The sequence below is a fragment of the Cyberlindnera jadinii genome (genome assembly GCF_001661405.1).
Source record: "Cyberlindnera jadinii NRRL Y-1542 unplaced genomic scaffold CYBJAscaffold_15, whole genome shotgun sequence".
Classification (NCBI taxonomy): domain Eukaryota; kingdom Fungi; phylum Ascomycota; class Saccharomycetes; order Phaffomycetales; family Wickerhamomycetaceae; genus Williopsis; species Williopsis jadinii.
In genome coordinates this window covers 199,741-221,463 of record NW_017963666.1, presented here as the reverse complement: position 1 = coordinate 221,463, position 21,723 = coordinate 199,741, and the positions used below count along the sequence as shown (strand labels likewise).

Below are 21,723 nucleotides of genomic sequence, written 5' to 3'. Positions count from 1 at the left end.
GAGCAAACTGTGGACTGGGCAGATGTCGAGTTTAAGCTGAATGGGGTTGTGTGGAACTTTAATGGCCACAGTTCTGAAACTTGCGGGTCATGAGACTTTACAGCCTTTGTTGGCTTTCCCGTAAGCGTGCGGACAAGATGTTATGCAAGGGAACTTATTTGGAAATGAGATGGTTTGCCTGGCAAAGCTCCATGTCGTTTGCCATTCGTACTGCCGAGAATTACGTGGAGGTTCCTCTCGTAAGCACGAAGGTAAAGAGATGAGGAAATTACGACAGAGAGAGGGTCATCCATCGCACATAACTTTGCTTGATATTAACTTCGTAGGCTGGTGAGAAAAAATTTCTAGCTTCGCCTGCTTATATAACCGATGCTTCTGGTGTGTAGTTTGTCATCCACAGTACCACCAAAGTGAGGCTTTTGGTGGCACTCTCCGTGTTTAACCGGTTTCACCTCGATCGCAGGAGAACTCTTGGTATGCTGTGGTGGTTATCAGTCGATGCCTATTGTGAATCGGGGGTCGGTGTTCTGGTTTATAGCAGTCAGACGTAACAAGCAGGTGTGCTTTGTAGTTGGCGACCCACAGGAACGCAGCCCGAGACCAACGACACATCGTCACAGTAGCATGGAGATGAGAGCATGGAGAACACGCCGAAATACTCACCTCCAGGGTGGTTTGGTTGTCCTCTGTTTGCATGTTCATGCCTCGCTATTCAAGGCATAGTATGCGGTGCTCGTAACCTGGCAACACCCAGACACCATCAGGATACTTGGCGGTGATACTGATCTATACAACGTGGATGGTCTATCACTTAGATATTCTACAAGAGCTTTCTTACTCTTCTTATGATACGTATGTGCATGGTATCACCGGTTTCAGGCCATAGCAAAAATGAAGCATTGTTTTCTTTATCACGATGACTTCTTCATTCCAAAAAGCACAAGTTCTTTGATCTCACAGACCTCGAGCAGATATCGAATCCTTGATAATGAGTTGCAATAAGGCCAGTGGTGTTATATACACCATCTCACAATCTACAGTATCGATTATACCCAGCCAATAGGACTCGCTGGTTACGATTTATATTGTAAAGGAGCCTCCGTGCGCTTGGATCTCACAACGGCGCAGTGGAGATGTGTCTCTTACCACCAGGCTCATCATCAACTCACAAAATGCACAGGTGTTTAGTACTCGAACAACGTATTCCTTTGGTGGAGTAGATAACCAGAATAGGATGAGTAGTACAGTGAGAGTGTCGAATCTGCCGGCTCAGCCCAATACTGTGGAAACAGTGCAGCAGTTGTTTGAGAGTTTTGGTAACATTCTTCAACTGACACAGCATTCGTCGTCTTCGTCATACATCGATGTTCAGTTTCAAGATATCGGCGATGCCCAAGAGGCTGTAAATAACATGGAAGGGTTCGAGCTCTTTGGCAAATACCTCCACGTGAGTAAGATCAAAGAGAATGACGATTCAAATGCGGTGCAGCACGATAAGAAACCGGTATGGGAGCAGGAGCAGTGAGTAGTGTGTGCAGCTACAGCCATGTTTTTAGAGGGTATCAATATTTATTCGTTCCTTTCCAATTAATTTCATATTCAAAAGAAACAAAACAAAGTCATTAGTAGTGTACACGTAAACTATAATTAGATGTCGTCCAATTCTCCTTCTTTCATCAGCTGTTTTGCCCATTGTCTCGTCACTATTGAGGCCTTCAGGTATTTCTTACTGGAGTATTTTCTAAAGAAGGATTCATGTTGAACAGGCTGCACCAAGTACTTCAAGTACTGATGAGCCACCGGCATCAGTTCGCTTTCTGTGATACCTCCAGAGTAGTAGATCAAGTTACCATTCCACTCATCTTTTCCAAAGAGCCTACGGCTCAAGTACATCGCAGCAGCAGCAGATAGAGAAGGTCTGACACCGATGAATTCCACATCCATAACGGAGATTTCAATGAAATACTTTGCAATGTTACGGGTGTTGACGTCGTAATCATCAGCTTTCGAGATTCTTCTGATGAAGTTCATTGGGTTTGGATAACTGAGATCGAATTCCAGCACTTCCAGGATGTACTTCTCAGCATTCAAGATATCTTCAACAACACATCCACTTTCATGGGCAAAGTGGTTAACACTTGGTGAGTAAATCTCCTCGTATTTGGAGGCAATGAAAAGAGCTGCCGTACCAACAAGTTGTAGTGCCTGTGGTAGGACCACCTCACGCGAAAGAAATCTATCTATGATGTTTATGGCGATGAAGAAAGTCTCAGGTAAGAGTCTGAATTTCAAATGCACAGCATTGAGCCAATCACACAGTTCATCACGCATATAATCAGTCAAGTGGATCTGCTTCTCCATATAAGTTGCCAAGGGCAAGGTCTTGATCTCGAGTTTGGCCAAATATTCAAAGATCTCAACAACGTACTCACTAACCATGTTTGGGTCGTTCCAATCATCAGCGTCAAGATCCTCGTACTCGTATTCCATGGTTTTCGTTCTCTTGTGCTGTAAAACATCTTCTTGTGACGCAGGTCTCTTGATCCCACTATCCTTTATGACAGCATCAGAGGACACTAATGTTGTAGTCGTAGATGTATGAGTATTTGCTGTCGATGCACTTGACACCGGATGGTATAGCTTCGAAGAAACACCCGTGGTTGTATTGGTGACATTACTCAGTGCTGGACGACGCACTGGGATCTGAGACTTCTTAACATCCTTTTGTTTGATATTGTTATTCTCATCCTGTGCTCGTGTCTGGCTCTGCTGCTGTGATCTAAAGATATTCATATTACTCTCTTTCTCGTCAATGGGGTATATGTGGATTGTGTATTAAGTAGCGAGTGTGGAAGCCTCTCTTCTGTTCGGAGGTGGTTGGAAGTGACCGAGACAGAGTGTTTGGGACCTTGAATGGAGTCAATTGATGGAAAGAAAGGAAAGCTCGATACAAAACTCCACTCCTTTCAAACACACATTCTGAAACTGCCTGCGGTTTGTATTTTTTTTCCCTTCCTTCGATGGTTGATCGTTGTTAATTAAATTTCCGAAAAGGGTAAAACATAAACACAAGTTTTGTATACATCCGTCCAAATCGGGAAATAATGTGTTGCGCCAACCATAAATATACGTCTGGGTGGCTCTTTCTATTTACATTTCTTGCTTTCTTTTTGTCTCTTTTGGTTAAAGCTCAGCTTTGTCATCTGTGTGTATTTTAGTGGGTCTATCTTGGAAGCGAGAGAAACTTTGTCTTGGTTGCTGTGGAAGTGGAATTGGTTGTTTAGAATTCTCCTACTTGGTTCTGTAGAGGGTGAAAAAACTTCAGGCAGGTTGTTTATCACGAGAGTTAACGCTCTCAGCGTGATAATGAGCATTTCATTTCAGATGCCACACCGTCTGTCAGTTGATCTGGGAGTGTTTACGGACCTATGCAAAAGATGAGCTTATTGTTGGGTCAATTGGTGATAAGATCTTTTTTATGGTTATCTTTGCATGTGGAAGAGATTGCTGAGTGTAACAAGCACACACCCCACTTCTTTGGTAACGACCTTAGGTGCCACTATCAGAATTGATTGACCTCTCTACACAAACACTTGATCGAGCCCTTGATAGCAAAAATGGTCCGTGAGATTTGCATAACCTTCGACTATTAGGACACCATATATAGCACCACAACTGATTGGCCAACCACCCGACTTTGTTCAAGCTCATCAACATATGAACACTCGGGAGATTTCCAACGTCAACACCAAACAACTCCAACTTGTGATGAACCTCTCACTAAATTAAAATGGTCTATTCAAGAACCATTGGTATCTAGTTGGTGTTCAGATGTTATCAATGCGCGTTGCCGCAGGACACGAAACTTTATTCAACATGTCCCCACGACTTGTTCCGCTTTTATATTAATCAATTGATATTGAAAAGAAGTTTCATGTATCAATCTACTAGTATAAAGGACTTAGAAGGGTACAATAATCATAAGACTCCTTCTTTGGCCACGTTTACAATATCAAGGGAGCAGAAACAGCCATCGAATCAGCACCGAAGCCTACTTTAACGGCACCTACACTGGAAGAAGAGGAAACACCAGGGGAAGAAGAGGAAACACCAGGGGAAGAAGAGTCGTCTGCAGTGGGGAAGCGAGCCATAGGTGCTGTCACAGCAGTGGTTGGTTGACCAACGGAGATTAGAGTGGTGGCTCCTTTGGTGCCGGTACCAGAGATGTATTAGATAGCAGATGCAGCGATGACAGCAACATAGCTATCTGGATAGGTGTCTACCTTGAGTGTGTGAAATGGAAGGAATCAGTGGAGTCCCATAGATAAGTCCATGTAGTTAGTGCAGTTGATACATATGTCAAGACTGTTAAAGGTTATTATCTCAAAGTAATGGTCCAAATGGTCCCATTTACATTCTTTGTAAGTCATCACTTTGTATTTGGTATGGAGAAAAGGGGAAAGGGTATCATAAAGATTATGAATTTCATTAGATAAAATGGAAGATCGAAAGGTGAAATCATATCCACGTTATTCCCTGTAGGTCAAATTTCTTTGTCAATTGTCTCGCGAGGATACTTGACTTCATATACTTCTTTGAAGCGTACTTTTTGAAGAATTCGTCATGCGTAACTGGAGCTCGAACGTAATCGACAATCATATTTACAATTGGTCTCATCTCTTCCAAAGTATAGTCCCCAGAATATTTCTTCAACGTTACGTCCCATTCACTTCTTTGTAATAGTTTCCTCGATAGATACATTGCGGATGCAGCACATAATGAAGGCTTTACGCCTAAGAATTTATGATCCATGATGGTGATTTCCAATAGGTATTTCCCCATTGTTCTTGTTTCAATGTCATAGTCATCAGCTTTAGAGATACGACGGAGAAAATTCATAGGATTAGGGTAACTCAAATCAAAGTTCAAAGTCTTTAGGATGAATCTCTCAGCAGAGAGGATCTCCTCCTCTGTGGATCCACCATCAGTGACATATGCATAGTTTTTAACGCTTGGACTCCAGACCTCTTCATATTTGGCAGCGATGAACAAGCAACCAGTTGCTAGCAGCTGCAATTTTTCCACCTCAACAGTCTGCAATGATAAGAACCGATCCATGGTGTTTATAGCGAGAAATAGAGTCTCTGGTGTCAATCTAAACCTGAGATGTACTTCCACTAGCCAGTCAACCAATATGGATCTCATTCTTGGCTTTAAATTGTCGTTATTCTCCAAGTAGTTTCTTGGAGTAGTGGTGATTTCCAGTTCTCTCAAGTATTCAAAGATCTCAACAACGTATTCGTTAACCATTAGTGGGTCGTCTGAGTCTTCTGAATCGAGGTCACGTGCCACACCGCTTGGTTCATTATCTGCAACGGCTTCAGCAGCCTCAGCAACTTCAGCAGCAGCTTCATGGGCCGTTTTTACCCTTTTGTGATTATCATTTGCAACATCACCAGCTCCATTACCTTCGCCCTCAGCTTGGTCTTCCTCTTCACCAGCGCGTGCTCTTCTCTTCACTCCACGTGTTTGGGAAGAAGTCTGTACTTGGACAGTGGAGGTATTCGTCACGTTCGACAACGCTGGTCTTCTCAGCCCGTTGCCAGCACCGTTGGCAGCACCGTTAGCAACACCGCTGGCACCCGTGGAGGTCGCATCGTTCACCTTAACGCGTCGAGTAACGACGTTTTCATCTTGTACCTGACGTTGTGATGTTGGCATTTGGCAGCGAGTTGTCCTTTCGATGAGCCTGATGGCGTTTCTTTACACTTTTGGTTGGTGGAGGGGGAGAGAACTAGTGGATTTGCACTTGTGTCTAAAATGACGACGTACGTGACTATCTTTTTTTATCTTTCTGTTGCGGTTGTCGTGATCTTTGCTGTTAATGTCTGCTTTCCCCTAACGTAATGTCGTTTCTTCAATGCCGTGTCTTTAATGTCAAGAAGCGATCAGTTCACGTAATGTCTCTTGGTCAGAACTTTAACGAAAGTGGTCTTGACCGGCTGTTAACGTTGAATAAGAGATTTGTCCCCTTTTTGTGCAATTCTGACTTTAAGGTCTGTCCACAAAACGAAAAGAGAGAGAAAAAAAACCGAAACACCAAAACGGGAAAAATACAACAGAAGCGTATATATGGACCAAAAACCCTTTGTCTGTGTGCCTCTTACCGCGAGCATTACATAAGCAGAAAACATCAAGAAGCTAACCATAGAGACGCGCTCCTCTTCAATTCTTTTGTTTACATCTTTCTTTTTTTTCATGGAGAACCATGGATAGACTTGTTCAATTTATTCAGTGTGTAGGTAGTAACGTTGTATAATTGGTTAAAAAACAGCTCTCAACGGAGGTAATCACGTAGGTATCCTCCCAGCTTATTGGCACCTTGTTCAATGGCGTCTTTGATGACGGCAAAGTCGTCGTTTGTGGTGTTGATGTATGGATTACCGGTTCCTGCACCAACACCCACGCCAGCGCCAGCACCACCTTGCTGGGACGATTGGTCTTGATCCTCACCGAAATACGAAGCTGAGGAGATTGCGTTTGTGTTACCAAAGGATTGTAACTTTTCGTGGGCCTCTTGTTGTGCTGCACTGTCGTAGTTGTTTCTTCCAAAGAACATGTCTGAGGAGATGGCCTTTTGCTTACCAAACTTGTTCTCAACTTCACCGGTGTATTTTGGCTGGGCTGCAGCCTTCTGTCTCTTCTCCTGCTCTGCAGCATCGTTAGCAGTCATACCAAAGCCCAATTTGGCAAATGACTGTGTGGTTTTCTCGATTGGTTTGGAAGCAGATGAAGAGACAGAAGTCTTTCTAGAACCGGCTCCAAATGTGTTGGCACTTGAAGGTTCACTGGTTATGGTTGTGGACTTGTTGGAAAAGAACGAGTCCTGGGCTTCCTCGTGTTCCTTGTTTGGATTGTAGCCCAATTTAGCAGTCTGTTCAGCTTCCTTCTTGGCCTCTCTCTCGGCAGCGTCGAAATCAACGTCAGCGGTGATTTTCTTTGCAGTGACCTTGGACTTTCTTGGTCCTGAGAGGATGCTGGTCTTCTTACCAGTGGTGGTGGTCTTTCTCAAGATGGTCTTCTTTGGACCCGACAGAACACCACCGCTACCACCGGCCTGTGAAGACAACGAAGCGGTGGATGCATTGTTCTGTAATGGAGTCATTGGTCTGGATGACGAAGGCGAAGGAGATGCAACAAGTGGTTTCTTTTCCCAGTTGGCAAAGAAATCATCTCCACTATCATTGTTACTCTCAGCAGCCAACGATGAGCTTGAAGAATTGTCAATCTGTTCCAAATTTACAGAGTTAGGGAACATGACTTCATCCTTAGCAACCTTATCATCCAAATGCTGCTTATACTTCTCTGCAACTTTCGAGGTGTACTTCAGCTTGGCCTCGACTTTTGGTCCCAAGTATCTAGAACCACCATTCTTCAAAAAGTACTCTTTGGCCTTCTGGTTACCACCCAACTTGAAACGACGCAGCTGATGTTGGCCCCACTTGTCCAAGTTCGACGACTTGACAAACGTCACATGCACACCCATGTTTCTGTGAACAGCAGAACACTCCAAGCAGAGCAACACTCCAAAGGGGATCGACGTCCACGTCGGGTTCTTAGCCTCACAGTCAAAGCAAATCTTGTTGGCAGGCTCCTTGGAGAGGTACTTGAAGACAGCATCTCTCTCTTCGGTGGTGGCGTAATCCGTCATATTCAAACAGTGGTTTCCAGATCAATGAACAAGAGCAAAATGGCTTGACACACACACGCGCGCTGTTTGTTTACGGCTTGTTGATGTGCTTGTGTATGTGTTGTGACAACAAGTCATTAAATCAAGCAGACGATGTAGCCGCGAAAAGAGAGGAAGAACGGGTGAAAAACTAATTCACATCCGGACACCCAAACACCTGGACATACACCTGGACACCACGTTCACACTGGGAAACCCCCGGCGGCTATTTACATCACCAACCACAAAACCGCTCCAGAAACATCTCCCCAAGCAACTCACCAAAACAAAGATAAACAAACAAACAAATCGACAGCGGCTCATCAGAGAGGAGCCCTAGCCACCATGCCAATCCCTGCTGCTGAACAGCCAGCTCATGAAGCTCTAAGGCCGCTCAACAGCGATGTACGCCATGGGTTTGAAATGGACCAGCAGTACATGGAGTTCCTGGCCAATAACTTCTTCCTGTACTTTGATGATAAGAGGCACCACACCGCCGGCAATGCGCTGACAGATGATGAGAAGGCTGCAAACAGGGATTATTACCAACCTATAGCTGACTGGAAAGTTATGAAAGACCGCCAGAAGACCGTTAGCGCTGCTATTGTTCTCTGTCTCAACATTGGTGTTGACCCGCCAGATGTGGTTAAGACCCATCCGTGTGCAAAGACCGAGGCGTGGATCGATCCTGTGACGTTCAATGACACGAAGAAAGCCATCGAGGCTATAGGGAAGAACTTGCAGAGCCAGTACGAGACGCTCTCGTTGAAGACTCGTTATAAGCAGTCGCTTGACCCTTGTGTTGAGGATGTAAAGAGGTTCTGTAACTCGCTGAGGAGAAACGCCAGGGATGAACGTATACTCTTCCACTACAACGGCCATGGTGTTCCTCAGCCAACACAGAGTGGTGAGATTTGGGTCTTTAACAGGAACTACACGCAGTACATCCCAATATCGCTATATGATTTACAGACATGGCTGGGTGCCCCATGTATCTTCGTCTGGGATTGCAACAGCGCTGGGAATATCGTGACAAACTTCAACAAGTTTGTACAGAAGAGAATTGACGATGATAACGAGGTGAACCACGACCAGCAATCTCCATCTCCTGCAACGGCATACATCGACTGTATCCAATTGGCAGCATGTAGGTCAAATGAGCTATTGCCCATGGATCCAGAACTACCAGCAGACTTGTTCACTTCGTGTCTTACATGCCCTATAGATATAAGTATCAAGTGGTTTATCATGCAATCCCCGATTAAGAGAAGCTATTTCGGTCCGCTGTTGGAAATGGCAAAGAATAACCCTAACGGTAACATTATCATCCCGGGTAAACTGACAGATCGCCGTACCCCATTGGGAGAATTGAATTGGATCTTCACAGCAATCACCGATACCATTGCGTGGACTTCTTTACCAAGACCTCTATTCAAGAGATTATTCAGGCAAGATTTAATGGTTGCTGCACTTTTCAGAAATTTCCTATTGGCTACGAGGATTATGCCTACTTATGGCTGTCATCCAATCTCAGATCCACCTCTACCAGATACCCAGTTCCATTCTATGTGGGAATCTTGGGACTTGGCCATAGACCAAGTACTCACGCAGATCTTGAAAAACGTTAATGAATCAAGTTCACCGTTGGGGCAAGTAATTCAATCCCCAATGGTTTCACCTCCAACCACCAATGGGAGTTCATTTTCAAACTCTCACTCAAATCAATCGAGTAATGGGACATCAAATTTCACAAATGATCAAAATTTGCAAAATTATCAGCATTCAACGTTCTTCGAACAACAACTAACAGCTTTTGAACTTTGGTTGAAATTTGGATCTTCAGCAAGACAGCCACCAGAACAATTACCAATAGTGCTTCAGGTACTACTGTCACAAGTACATCGTGTAAGGGCACTTGTGCTTTTGTCGCAGTTCTTAGATTTAGGTCCTTGGGCCGTTTATTTGGCACTCTCTATAGGGATCTTTCCCTATGTTTTAAAGTTATTGCAAAGTCCTGCCCCTGATCTGAAACCGGTCTTGGTGTTTATCTGGGCACGTATAATGGCCGTTGATTACAAAAATACACAACAAGAATTGATCAAGGATAAAGGGTTCAATTATTTCCTACAGATGCTCAACCCGAAGGATCCAACAAATAATATCAACAACGATCACAAAGCGCTGTGCGCGCTAATATTGAGTCTATTTGTCAAGGGGTTCAAAAATGGACAGAAATTGTGCTTCAGTCCAGACCTTGTTGATAGGCTTTTACAGTACGTTGAAACTTCCGATAATCCATTATTACGTCAATGGTGTGCTTTGTTAATATCACAACTATGGGAGGGAAACCATGAGGCCAAATGGATATGCCAAAAGGAGGGATTGTTAGATAGGCTATACAAGCAAGTTAACGATCCAATTCCAGAAGTGAGAGCATCTGTCATCTTAGCATTAATGGCTTTCCTGCCAGATCAAGAAGAGGATGAAGAGATGAAAGAGGAAACAAACGTTATCATGACTGTTCTCTCACTCGCCAACGATGCAAGTCCAGTGGTTAGAAAGGAGATTGTCATTTGCCTTTCGAAAATTGTCAAGAGGCATATAAACAATTTCATCGTGTTGGCATTTAACGAACTACAGATCGAGATCTCCACTGTCACTAATATCTCAATTGAGAACAAACAATCAATCGGATATGGCTCAATATATCATATCATTTTTAAGGCATTGATGTTGTTTTCGTGTGACGGATACACCCAGGTTCAGATATATGCCGAAAATATCATTGACTACATCTTGATAAAACTGAGAGAATCTGATTTGGGGGATGTTGTATCTGAAATGGAAGATCTGATGATCCAAAGTTCGGCCTCGTCAACTGTTGTGAGCTCTATTACTCAACCGTTACCAAAACCTTTTAAGATTAATGGCACACAACAAAGATCTGTCACTGTGGGTGATAAGGATAACAAAGCACAGGAAAATTCCACCTCTGGATTTTCTTTATTGAGAAGAACGTTGTCGTTATCGAACATTCTCAGGCCGTTTGGTTGGTCTTCAAACAATGATAGTTCGAATTCAGCCGATCCATCAAAGTCTTCAATGTCAAATGTGTTTTTCAACGATGATTCCACACTACATCCAAGGACAGCAAGATTCGATGCAAAGGAGTCACAAAATGAAGAGTTGACTTTACCCTTGATTTCCAATTTCTTTGAGTATAGTGTTGAATATTTTCAAGAACCTCAGATGCATAAACATGAAGTCGACGAACCTGGTTCTTTGGAGTATACGCGTCGTATTTGGAGGCGGAATAGGAACGAGGGAATTATCAACGAGACTCAGCCACAGAAAAATCTCTCCCTTCGTGGTGATTGGAAGACAAATATTGCAGTGTTAAATAACAAGACTCAACCTAAGTTGATCAAATTTGCACAATTTGAAAATTATGTGGTAACTTCTGATGATCGTGACCAAGTGACGACGTTTGACTGGGAGGAATCTAAGCAACTTTCCAGGTTCAACAATGGCAATCCATTTGGAACGAAGATAACAGACTTAAAGTTGATCAATGAGGATGATTTACCCTTGTTATTTACAGGGTCCTCTGATGGTATTGTGAAGCTTTATAAGGACTTCCATTCAAATACTGATGTTTCACTTGTAACATCGTGGAGAGCATTGACTGATTTGTTGTTAACGCCTAGATCAACAGGACTCCTGATGGAGTGGCAACAGAGTAGAGGAAGTTTATTGGCTACTGGTGATGTCAAGATCATTAGAATCTGGGACGCACCTCGTGAAATGTGCCTCGTTGACATCCCAGCAAGATCGTCTAGCGCTATAACTTCCTTAACCTCTGACCAAGTTGCTGGAAACATCTTTGTTGCAGGGTTTGGCGATGGTAGCATCAGGGTTTATGATCGTCGTGTTGACCCTAGAGACTCGATGGTCAAACTTTGGCGTAATGCACTTGGTGAGCGCTCTTGGATTACGAATATCCATATGCAAAGAGGTGGGTACCGTGAGCTTGTGAGTGGGTCTACAAACTCCACCATAAATCTTTGGGACATTAGAATGGATGAGCCTGTTTTGACGTTCAAAGGACATGAAAAATCCATGACGAGTATCCAGGTCCATGAGCATGCACCTGTAATTGCAACAGGTTCGAGAATGGTTAGGATATGGACGACGAGTGGTGATCTGGTTTCAAGCTTCAAAAACTCCAGTGGGTTCTCTTCGAGTTTGAATAACAGAACACCATTCCTCAGTTCATTGGCATTACATCCACATCGTATGATGTTGGCTGCAAATAACCAGCACGATCCTTACATTAACATTTATAAGTGTACAGAGACTCATCAAGAGTGACAATTTTCAAATTCTACATTTGGGAATGTTGTCTAATATTAAAACATAGATCAAGAACAAATTGTATAAAAACCTATGCAAATGCCACCTTCTTCTTCTTTGGTTTCTCTTCTTCAACAGTTTCCGCTGATTTTTTCAGCAGCTTGGCTCTTTTTCTTCTGTCGTTTCTTGCCTTTGCAGCTTTACTTTTGATTTCCAACTTCTTGTCCTCCAACTTGTTCTGCTTCTCTTCCTCCTTCTGTTCCATCTCTTTACGTTTCAATTCTCTCAACTCCTCCAATTTGGTTGCCTTTTCAAGCTTCGACATGTCACGTTTCTCATCTTTGATGATGATTTCAGAAATGATTCTGTTGATCTGAGTCTGGTCCTCTGGGTCTTCATTGACAAACTTCTTACCTTTCTTACCTCTGGGACGTTTGGCACCGGGGATAATTGCCCTATTGAGCACCGGCAGATCCAATTCACTCTCCTGGTACTCTCTTTGTTTCTTCTTACCGTACAACCGTATCAAAGCCTGCTCCTTCTTGACTTTACTCTTGCTTGGTTTACGTACCTTGGACTTTTCAGTTTGGTTTGACTCTATAGCCAATCTGTTACGAGCGTGTGAGTCTTTGAAAACCTCTGATTGGATATCACGCTGTCCATTCTGTTTGGCAGAACGTTTAGCTGTCTTTGACTGTCTTGGTGCCATGCTTTGTACGAAAGTAAGAGACTGGAAATGTGTATTAAAAGAAGATGATCATGAAGACATAACGGGAAATTTTTTTTGCACGTAAGCTCATCGATTACGTAAGATATTATGTAATGTTAAAACTACTATCTCCCGATAAGACCATGTTATGACCGCAATCTCCGAACCGTTGTTTTAGTGGGTTTTCTCTTCAACGAGCTTGTTAAATCTGCGGATTGCAGGGAAGCCCTCGATGATAGAAGACACGTACCACTCCAATTGGTAGTCCCTTGGGACTCTGAAGTGGTTCAACTTTGGTCTCATGATAAACAATGATTCCAGGGCATGAATACCCAGGGTTAACCAAGTGATGTTTAGAGAGTTGTTCACCAACCAGTCACCAAACGAGTCTCCAATGAAGCCTCTAACAGTTGGATTGATGATTAGATCAGGTGCGAAATGGGTAATTGCAGGTAGATAGATCAACGATATCAGCAATCTATTACGAAGTCCAGGGTAAGTGAAATCTTTAATCTGGAATGGCGAGAATCCGCGTTCCTTTGCTGCGAATCTTGCCATCTCAACCAATCTTTCACGTGCCTCTTTCAAGTCCTTTAAAGGAGGCTCAAATGGTATAACTTTCTCCAAGGAATATTCAACCTCCTTATAGTTGAACGTAATCGTCATATGGTCCAAAGAGATCTCGGTCATCTTGACGTTTGAAACCTTTTCAATTGAAGTCACCTTACCGTATACCACCAAATAGTCCTCCACGGAGACATAGTGGTCTTTATTCATATGCGCGAGGATACGAGCTTCTGCCATGATAGATTAGATGTCGAATTGACGTTAAGTTGCCGTTGAACTGACGCTGAAATAAGGATAAGTAAAGAAGTAGAAGAGATATCGGGGGTGCCATCAATCCCAGGTTAAGTATGGTGAGGTACGGATGTATATATACGAAACACTTCCGACCTCCTGGTCCCGTGACTTCCCCTCGTAACTTGCCCTTTTCGGACATGAACTCATTTTTTAGGGTATAACCGGCTCATAATTTCCACTTTTTTATCGACTGATTATGAAATTTATCTTGCCCAATTAACCCCTTCTTTACTTCTCTCTACTCTTTACACTGCGTATACAAAGTGCTGAGTCAGTTTGTAAGAAAAGAAGGAAAGAAAACACGCGATCATGGATGATATCAAGGAGGTTAAGACGGTTGCCGTAATTGGTGCTGGGTTAGTTGGTTCGTTAGCTGCACTGGCATTCGCCAAAAGAGGTTATCAGGTTACCGTGTTTGAGCAGCGTGGAGATCCGAGACTTGCAAAGAACAAGAACTTGAGATCGATCAACCTTGCTGTTTCTGATCGTGGAGTGAATGCGCTGCGCAACGTTGACTTCAAGCTGTGTGACAGCATTCTTCAACATGTCATTCCAATGAAAGGTCGTATGATCCATCACGTTGAAGGTGAATTGGAGTCTCAGAGGTACGATTTGGATAACCAATGTATCAACAGTATCGACAGAGGCTATCTGAACGATCTCTTATTGAACGAGCTGGATAACCATGAGTTGATCAAGGTGGAATTCGGTCGTAAACTGGAGAATTTGAATCTTTCGGGCCAACCGACATTGACGTTTGCCAATTTGGACATCAAATCCTTCGACATTGTGATTGGAGCTGACGGTGTCTTCTCCGCGGTTCGTCATTTACTCCAGAAGTATATCAGAATGGATTTCACCCAGGAGTATATCGATTCCACCTATCTGGAGTTGAGAATCCCACCTGGTGAGGATGGTGATTTCCAGATAGATGCAAACCATCTCCACATTTGGCCAAGACACAAGTTCATGCTTATTGCACTACCAAACCTGGATGGTTCTTTTACCTCGACCCTTTTCGCTCCATGGGATGTCATGGATACTTTACACTCTGATGAGAAGATCCTCGAGTTCTTCAACGAGAACTTCCCAGATGCCGTGGATCTAATCACTGAAAAGGAACTGTTGTACGCATTCCACATGCACCCAAGAGGCAAGCTGCTATCTGTGACTTGCAACAAGTACAACCATACCGGCAAATGTCTCATAATAGGTGATGCATCGCACGGAATGGTTCCATTCTATGGACAGGGTATGAACTGTGGATTCGAAGACGTGGACGTGTTGATGGCCCTTCTGGACAAGCATGAAGATGACGTTGAAAAGGCATTCAACGAATACACTGAAACGAGACACAAGGATCTTGTTGCAATTGTAGATCTGGCAAAGGAGAACTACAAGGAGATGAGACATAAAGTCACCTCGAAGCTATTCGTATTACGTAAGAGAGTCGACTTCATCCTCACTTATTACCTCAGGGAGAAGTGGATCCCATTGTATACAATGGTGTCATTCAGAAGCGACATCCCATACTCCGAGGCTGTTGCCAGAGTGGAGTTCCAGAACAAGATCCTTCTGGGAATCGAAGGCCTTATCGTTGGAACCGGTGTATTCATCGGTGTGAAGTTCCTCAAATGGCTTGGTAGAAAGTTCTGAAAAGGGCCCTACAGAGCGTGAACGTCCATGTATCGGGCAATTGTATCTGTCCACATATTTATATATATATATATCAAAGCTTTGTGTATATTCAATTTGATGATGATTAGAAGAATAAGAGCTCGGTGAAGAAGTACGTATATGTCACGTGACGCGCGGAAAAACTGGCTGGTCGGAGGTTCCCGCGTGTTGGATCTCGGCACAACTCGGGAAAGTTTTGTCACAAAAAGACAATAGCGGCAAACGGCGAAAAATGGCGAAAAAACACGAAATCGTTACCGAGCACATCGTTTAGTAGCGAATTTTGCTACTTTCTAATATGACAACCACATCTAAAGCACTTTTGATGGAACAGAACAATACAAAATCAGGAGTAACTGCCCTAAGATAAGAAGCCATAAGCCTACCGGATCCGTTATGAAACGTAAGGCTTACAAATGTGTGAGTTTTGCCCGTGTTTTTGACGCTTTAATGCCTCAGTTACCGTCGCAATACTAACAGTACTGGCCGTAGTTATACGCCATTGTCGGTGTTTCGATCTTCCGCAAACTGCTACAAGAGCTGCACCTGTATCCTTGTGATACCACGGACATACGATCGTTGTCGTTCCAACCTCTGAATGACGTTTGTGACAAGCTCACTATATGGCATTTCCTACTGATTATCTTTGTACTGCTCGCAAGGGTGGTGAAATGGATCGTGTTTGGTGATGTTGTACTGACGCCACTTGAGCTGACCACGATAAGAGAGAAGTTCAACTATACCCTTTTCGAGTTTGTGTGTGGGCTGCTGATCTTTCGAAACTCGCAGGCCGAGTCGATAGGGATCTGCGATGTGTGCCATTACGCTTTACTCTTTGCGAGCCTGCTCGTTTTGAAATCTTTCCATCATCTCTGTGATATTAGGGTGGAAAAGTTACGAGAAGGTAGCAGTAACCGGCCTCTGCTGTACGGAATCATCACCCTTGTCGGTACTGATCTGCTGATATTTTGGCAAGCCACGAATTTCAAACAAACATCGTTATTCATGATCTTTGGATATGAGACTTTGAACTTGTTGCCACTAATAATGCACACTCTGTTCCAATACAAGTTGAAAAGCTCTTCAAGGTCAAGACCATACCCTCAGCTTCATTCCTATACCGTGTTACTTATGGAGCTACTGATGACAGTGCTTAGACTGTCACTATTCTGTCTATACACCGTGATGTTCAACAACAACTTGACAACTTACCCTGTACATGTGATGCCCTCCGCTTACAAGTGCTTTAGACTGATGTTGAAAAACTTGAGAAGGTTGATCAAGTTCAAGAGACAAGAGTACAAATTTAGGAGATTTGATAAACTACCTCGCTTCGAAAGTGATGATGACTTGAAGGAAATAAGGTGCTTTTGCCTTGAAGAATTGGCGAAAGATGATGACATTACACAGTTACCGTGCGGACACTTATTCCACCATGAATGTGTTAAATGGTGGCTTATAAAGAGTGAAACCTGTCCTCTGTGCAGAGATGAATTGGCTGGTTCTGCTGTGCAGCGAGCTGGTTAAACTGTCATGAGCAGATGAATTACGACCAATATTACTATTTTTAATTACCACTGAGGAGATGTAACTAATAACAATCGAAATGAGACTTATAACCTAGCTATTATTAATGCTGCTTGTACTAGATTTAGTACGTTGGGAAGTATGAAATGACATGGTTTTCTTCATCTTCAACTTGGAAGCGTTGGTAGCCAGCTGGTGGTGTCAATGGTGTGTGCAAGTCTGAGTTCTCCCTCGAATTGATCTGCTGTGTTATACGATACCATGGGTCATTTTGTATATGTTGATTCTCTGGTGAATAAACGCCCCTGTGGAATACCTTTTGCCAGGCTTTCACAAGTATTGAATCATCGTCTTGGTGTTGTTGTTCGAGATCTGGCACTTCTTCTTCCTCTTCTCCAAGTTCATACCTCCATATCTCCATCAATTTGTGTTCCTCTGGACTAGATTCACCATCCATGTTAAAGAATGGAAACAGCTCAACGTTCATCGTCGCTTCTTGCAGAAGCTTTGAGAGATCTAAGGGAGCATCATCTGGTGCCAATCTGGACCCGTACATTGGAGGCTCAACCTCCACAAACCGTTGAAATGGATTCAAGAGAGAAACTGGTGGTGTGCCATCTATCGTCAGCGAACCTTGTAAGGTTACACAATCCAAGGGAGGGTCCACAAGCAGCATTAACCCGTATTCTTCCTCCTCGCCATTGGTATAAACGTTGTCATTGGCTGAAGAAAGCAATGCCTGTGACGTCTTAATCACCAAAGGACCCGGATCATTGAATGGTGCACTAGCTTTAGCCTTTGGCCCTCTATTAGGATCCCAGGACGTCAAGCACGGTATGTTGCCAAACTCCCTTGAGCGTAACTTCAACCCTGTGCCCGTGAATGGCCCCTCAGAGCTCAACTGCTCGTCAATGTTCTCCGCCATTTGGTCAACCACCAAGAGCTGTCCTCCACTACGCATACTCTCCTGAATAATACACAGGCTGCTACGCTACACTGTATACACCTTGTCGAATACTTCACAAAGGATCATTGTATCGTAACATTTACAAATGGAGGTAAACAAACCAGTGCACAAAAACCCTGTAAATGTATACAAACCTTCTCCAGCCAACCAAGCCTGCTTCTATGGAAAGAGCCGGTCTACTTCTTCTGTATGAGTTCGTTGTTGACCACGTTACCGACGTACTCCTGTAGATACCTGTTCTCGTGCTCCAGCTGTTCGCATTTTGTCTGTGTTGCAACGGTTCTTCTCATGAGAGAGTCCAGCTTATCCCTGAGGGTCAGAGCGTGCTGTAGGCTCGCAGGGTCTGTTTCTACGGTGTCCATTTGTATGAGAGCTCAGTGTCTGTGGAACGAGAACAGAGGATCGTGTGTGAGGGCCCTGTTGGAAACCCTGGTGGAAGTCTTGTGGGAAGAACAACGGTGGTGGAAGTGTTGACAGAAGTAAAATAGGCTGGCTGGATGGGCCTTTGAGGATGGATGTTGGGTGTGTGGGTGTTAAGGTGTTAAGGTGTCCGGGTGTTAATGTGTTTAGATGTCCGGGTGTTGAAATGTCCGGGTGTATTGTACTCGCGTATAATACAAAGCATCTCTTGGACACCTTGTGAACACCTCTCGCTCTCTCTCTTTAGGCTCAAAGCGTCAATTGGACGTTCACCACGGAGATGCTCACTTTGCCAAACACACCCTTACCGTTTCTCCCAATTGAGCCGGTGCCAAATGCCCACCCATTGGCACAGAGGGCCATAACGTTGAGACCTTCCCCAACTACAAACATGACGGTTTACATCTCATCTCTGACGGATTACCTCGATCTTCTCATGGCGATGCAACAGGACCTGGACTGTGGTTCCACCATATGGGACTGCTCATATGTGCTGAGTGGTGTATGTCCATGGGATAAGTGTAACCATAAGGGCGAATGGTTGATGAGAGATGAATTGCACATGGTTTTGGTGCAGCTGTCGTTGGCGTACAATGCGAGGGCCGTTGAGGTTGTTGAGTGGCAGCACAGTGTGAAGCTTTACAAGAAGAGCCTGTCGTACCTTCAATTTGCCATGAAGCATAGCTACACGGGCTCCGTGGAAGAGTGCTCTGACTCAATGAAACGGTTCTATTTCGGCGTCACGATGAGTGGGTTACAACTGGGTGTCATTTGCACCAAGTTGAAAGAGTTACAGTCGAACGATTATGAGCTGGATTCGAGGTTCAACGTTGCTACTCTCTCGCGTGTGTGTATATGGATCAAGGACGAGCTCAATAGGCCTTACAACCTTGTCCATAAGTCTTGGAATGACTATTTGCTCCCCATCAAGAGGTTTGTCCAAGGCTTAACGTATACATTGTTGAGTTGTGACAGCTATAACCAATCCAAGATGGGTGAAAGCTTGGGATGGTTATCACTTGGTTTGCTGGCCATACAATCCAGTGGTGAGCCAGGAGATGACCAGAGGAACAAGATCAAGTCCAAACTCCATACTCTGAAGAGGAAGGTTAAAAAGAACGTTAAACTGGACCAGGACCTTCTACATGGATTACCAAGGACGCTGCAACCGTATCTACAACTGCTTTTCGAGATGTGCCAGGTGTTAGAGGTTAAATATTCCAAACTGAACGATCAATTCACGTTCGACACAATCGTGAAGAGGGAGACTCTAATGAATCAATTACCCCTGGGGAGATCAATCCCTATGGACATTCCGGATCCATTCACCAAAGATTCAGCATCAATTTCAACTTCAGGTTACTATTAGCTATGGTTCTTTGCATAGATGGCCAGGAACTGCTTCTTTTCATGGATTCCCAAATCCACTGATTTCAGTTTACCATTTGTAATGAACAACTCTCTTGCACGTTCCAACACTTTATCGTCGTATGTATCTATGAAGCCAATTTTACATTTGGCATTCAACAGCTTGACGTTTGTCAACATTCGGAAACACCACTGTGATAATGACATTGGTAGAGGAGTACAGAATGAAACAGGCTGTAGCTTAATCTGTAGGGTTTTGAACTTGAATTGTTTGAACTTGTCCAATTGAATCTCTGGAGCAAACTTCAACAACGATTTACCATTCGAAGTGGTACCTTCTGCGAATAAGAAGCAGGTATCCTTAGTGGAGCAGGTATAAATCGGCAAGTCCAGGTCATAGCCGAGAGCAAATTTGATGAACTGCAAAGGTGATTTTAGCTGATAAAAGGTGTTATCTCTTGGGATCAATAGGACCGGGGTGGAGTTTGTAATTAGAGAACCAAAGATGATGAAGATGTCCCATGGAGAGGTGAAGTTTGTGATGTACAATTCACCTTGTTTAGGGTAGAAGTTTGAGATGTCTGTTGATCTTTTCATCCCGTGGATCGAGGTGTCTACTTTGCACAGACCAAGGATCCACGAGGTCAGCTTGCACCACGTTGTGGGTGATAATGGGTAGAGTGGTAGCACGAGGAGCAGCAGAGGTAGTCTTAGCACTAGCACCAGTACTCCGACCAGAGACCACGATGAGCTGGCTGAGGCCACTGGGATGAAGGGGGAGATCCCGGTGGCTTTATCTCTGAACTGGGTGTACTTCTCCATTGGAGTGGGACGGAGTGGAACGAAGTGGAACGAAGTGGAACGGAACTGAGCGTGATGAAATGTGCTACAACGAGCTCCAACGAGATGAGACGATGAGCTTGTCGAACCGGTGCGGGAGCCCTGGGCATGCCACTGGTGTGCGGGTGTTATTACGTGGTCCCTTACGTAATCACTTACATAAGCCCTTACGTAACCAAAGGCGCCGTTTCAACGTGCAGCGCGGAACGGAAGCAGGAAAAAGAAACAAGCAGTAGATAAGGCACGTTAATCTTCAGCCAATCACAGCTCGCCTCTCCCTTGATTTCCACACACGATCAGAAGATGTTCAGTCGGAGATAGCTGGCCTGTCTTCACCGTTAATCGCGCGCCCAGCTGGCTCGCCACGCGCTCCCGCCTGGGCCCCACCGGCTTTAGCCAACTCCCACCGCTGGAGCCCATCCCGCACCGTCAACCCCAGCCTAGGCGTGGAATCAAATCCAGTTAAACCCGACTGGAGAAAACACACACACACACACACACCAATTTCAAGATAAAACAACAAGATAAAAGCAGCAGCAGCAACAATTGCAAGGGCGAAGGGGAAAGGAGGGGCAGATAATGCAAGGGTCAATTGTTCTCTGTCATGACACCTCGTGTGGTGTGGTTGTCGAGATCAAAACCCCAGTTTTTCATCCACATTGGTACAGGTTCCGTAGGCAGAGTCGTGAGCAGAAAAAAAGTAGTCCAGCGCAGCCCAGCCCAGCCTAACGCAGCCCAGCGCAGTGGGGGACCGCCTAGCGCAGTGGGGACTGCCACCCAGCACTTGAACGGTACGCAGCACCAGCACCACCGCGGTGGAGCCCTGCTAAGGCCCCGGTAGATGGGCCAATTGAAAGCGGTAGCACAGTGCTGTGTATGTTTCCAACGGCAAGGCCTGGCGTGTAAGCGAGACGGAGCCAGGCTGGCACAGCGAGACAGAGCCAGGCTGACGCAAAGCTCTCCGGAGCCAGTGGGAAGCGTCCTTCCCTGCAGACGGAATGAGCTAAATTTAAGCAGAACGCTGGGCCCACAATGGCAAGGGGAGAAAAATTTTACGCCGGCAGGCAGAGAGCGCCAGGCAGAGCGAACCGACACCACGACGGAGAGAGAAGTTATTTTATAATTAATACTCAGCAAGTTTTTCCTCTCTTCTCCCTGCTTCTCCCATCCTCCTCATTCTCTCCTTCTCTCCTCGTCTAAACCTCCGTGCTGGCTCGCTGCTCACTCTCGGAATCTCCAACTGGTTTAGTGTGCTGAGAGGGTTGTTTTGCT

At 44.5% G+C, this 21,723-nt stretch overlaps 12 protein-coding genes across 12 annotated transcripts; 5 read left to right on the top strand and 7 right to left on the bottom strand.

Annotated features, from left to right (window-relative positions):
* Nucleotides 1–191: 191 nt before the first annotated feature.
* CYBJADRAFT_174955 (RNA recognition motif domain-containing protein) lies at nucleotides 192–1,525 on the top strand (the record flags this gene model as incomplete). The annotated part of the gene is made up of 2 exons (XM_020216634.1): nucleotides 192–239; nucleotides 1,181–1,525. The coding sequence occupies 2 exons, from the start codon at nucleotides 192–194 to the stop codon at nucleotides 1,523–1,525; spliced, it is 393 nt and encodes a 130-aa protein (XP_020068707.1).
* On the bottom strand, nucleotides 1,180–2,959 carry CYBJADRAFT_169288 (cyclin family protein). Its single transcript, XM_020215709.1, has one exon. The coding sequence runs from the start codon at nucleotides 2,791–2,793 to the stop codon at nucleotides 1,648–1,650; it is 1,146 nt and encodes a 381-aa protein (XP_020068706.1). The 5' UTR covers nucleotides 2,794–2,959; the 3' UTR covers nucleotides 1,180–1,647.
* Nucleotides 2,960–4,325: 1,366 nt separating this feature from the next.
* CYBJADRAFT_169287 (cyclin family protein) lies at nucleotides 4,326–6,065 on the bottom strand. Its single transcript, XM_020215708.1, has one exon. The coding sequence runs from the start codon at nucleotides 5,719–5,721 to the stop codon at nucleotides 4,519–4,521; it is 1,203 nt and encodes a 400-aa protein (XP_020068705.1). The 5' UTR covers nucleotides 5,722–6,065; the 3' UTR covers nucleotides 4,326–4,518.
* Nucleotides 6,066–6,257: 192 nt separating this feature from the next.
* On the bottom strand, nucleotides 6,258–7,801 carry GLO3 (ADP-ribosylation factor GTPase-activating protein). The gene has a single exon (XM_020213201.1). It carries the CDS (start codon nucleotides 7,709–7,711, stop codon nucleotides 6,338–6,340), a length of 1,374 nt encoding a protein of 457 aa, XP_020068704.1. The 5' UTR covers nucleotides 7,712–7,801; the 3' UTR covers nucleotides 6,258–6,337.
* Nucleotides 7,802–8,152: 351 nt separating this feature from the next.
* KOG1 (ubiquitin-binding TORC1 subunit KOG1) lies at nucleotides 8,153–12,100 on the top strand (the record flags this gene model as incomplete). Its single annotated transcript, XM_020216934.1, has 1 exon — nucleotides 8,153–12,100. One exon carries the CDS (start codon nucleotides 8,153–8,155, stop codon nucleotides 12,098–12,100), a length of 3,948 nt encoding a protein of 1,315 aa, XP_020068703.1.
* Nucleotides 12,101–12,173: 73 nt separating this feature from the next.
* LOC1 (Loc1p) lies at nucleotides 12,174–12,791 on the bottom strand (the record flags this gene model as incomplete). Its single annotated transcript, XM_020213839.1, has 1 exon — nucleotides 12,174–12,791. The coding sequence occupies one exon, from the start codon at nucleotides 12,789–12,791 to the stop codon at nucleotides 12,174–12,176; it is 618 nt and encodes a 205-aa protein (XP_020068702.1).
* On the bottom strand, nucleotides 12,593–13,786 carry CYBJADRAFT_30171 (uncharacterized protein). Its single transcript, XM_020217650.1, has one exon. It carries the CDS (start codon nucleotides 13,593–13,595, stop codon nucleotides 12,966–12,968), a length of 630 nt encoding a protein of 209 aa, XP_020068701.1. The 5' UTR covers nucleotides 13,596–13,786; the 3' UTR covers nucleotides 12,593–12,965.
* Nucleotides 13,787–13,873: 87 nt separating this feature from the next.
* Nucleotides 13,874–15,438, top strand: BNA4 (kynurenine 3-monooxygenase). The gene has a single exon (XM_020215707.1). It carries the CDS (start codon nucleotides 13,962–13,964, stop codon nucleotides 15,306–15,308), a length of 1,347 nt encoding a protein of 448 aa, XP_020068700.1. The 5' UTR covers nucleotides 13,874–13,961; the 3' UTR covers nucleotides 15,309–15,438.
* A 16-nt stretch (nucleotides 15,439–15,454) lies between these two features.
* Nucleotides 15,455–16,918, top strand: CYBJADRAFT_30155 (uncharacterized protein). The gene is made up of 2 exons (XM_020217649.1): nucleotides 15,455–15,749; nucleotides 15,822–16,918. The coding sequence occupies exons 1-2, from the start codon at nucleotides 15,726–15,728 to the stop codon at nucleotides 16,854–16,856; spliced, it is 1,059 nt and encodes a 352-aa protein (XP_020068699.1). The 5' UTR covers nucleotides 15,455–15,725; the 3' UTR covers nucleotides 16,857–16,918.
* Nucleotides 16,919–16,928: 10 nt separating this feature from the next.
* On the bottom strand, nucleotides 16,929–18,268 carry CYBJADRAFT_169282 (uncharacterized protein). The gene is made up of 2 exons (XM_020215706.1): nucleotides 17,854–18,268; nucleotides 16,929–17,823 (listed from the first exon to the last, which is right to left on the bottom strand). Exons 1-2 carry the CDS (start codon nucleotides 17,887–17,889, stop codon nucleotides 16,981–16,983), a joined length of 879 nt encoding a protein of 292 aa, XP_020068698.1. The 5' UTR covers nucleotides 17,890–18,268; the 3' UTR covers nucleotides 16,929–16,980.
* Nucleotides 18,269–18,634: 366 nt separating this feature from the next.
* On the top strand, nucleotides 18,635–19,612 carry CYBJADRAFT_164219 (uncharacterized protein; the record flags this gene model as incomplete). Its single annotated transcript, XM_020213838.1, has 1 exon — nucleotides 18,635–19,612. One exon carries the CDS (start codon nucleotides 18,635–18,637, stop codon nucleotides 19,610–19,612), a length of 978 nt encoding a protein of 325 aa, XP_020068697.1.
* On the bottom strand, nucleotides 19,609–20,433 carry LOA1 (lysophosphatidic acid acyltransferase LOA1; the record flags this gene model as incomplete). The annotated part of the gene is made up of 1 exon (XM_020216633.1): nucleotides 19,609–20,433. The coding sequence occupies one exon, from the start codon at nucleotides 20,431–20,433 to the stop codon at nucleotides 19,609–19,611; it is 825 nt and encodes a 274-aa protein (XP_020068696.1).
* Nucleotides 20,434–21,723: the final 1,290 nt, after the last annotated feature.

Coding starts and splice junctions, on each gene's coding strand:
- CYBJADRAFT_30155 (XM_020217649.1), top strand. CDS start 15,726: ATGAAACGTAAGGCTTACAAATGT. Junction 15,750..15,821: donor AACGTAAGGCTTACAAATGT/GTGAGTTTTGCC, acceptor TACTGGCCGTAG/TTATACGCCATTGTCGGTGT.
- CYBJADRAFT_169288 (XM_020215709.1), bottom strand. CDS start 2,793: ATGAATATCTTTAGATCACAGCAGCAGAGCCAGACACGAGCACAGGAT.
- CYBJADRAFT_30171 (XM_020217650.1), bottom strand. CDS start 13,595: ATGGCAGAAGCTCGTATCCTCGCGCATATGAATAAAGACCACTATGTC.
- GLO3 (XM_020213201.1), bottom strand. CDS start 7,711: ATGACGGATTACGCCACCACCGAAGAGAGAGATGCTGTCTTCAAGTAC.
- BNA4 (XM_020215707.1), top strand. CDS start 13,962: ATGGATGATATCAAGGAGGTTAAGACGGTTGCCGTAATTGGTGCTGGG.
- CYBJADRAFT_169287 (XM_020215708.1), bottom strand. CDS start 5,721: ATGCCAACATCACAACGTCAGGTACAAGATGAAAACGTCGTTACTCGA.
- CYBJADRAFT_169282 (XM_020215706.1), bottom strand. CDS start 17,889: ATGATCCTTTGTGAAGTATTCGACAAGGTGTATACA. Junction 17,824..17,853: donor TATTCGACAAGGTGTATACA/GTGTAGCGTAGC, acceptor TGTATTATTCAG/GAGAGTATGCGTAGTGGAGG.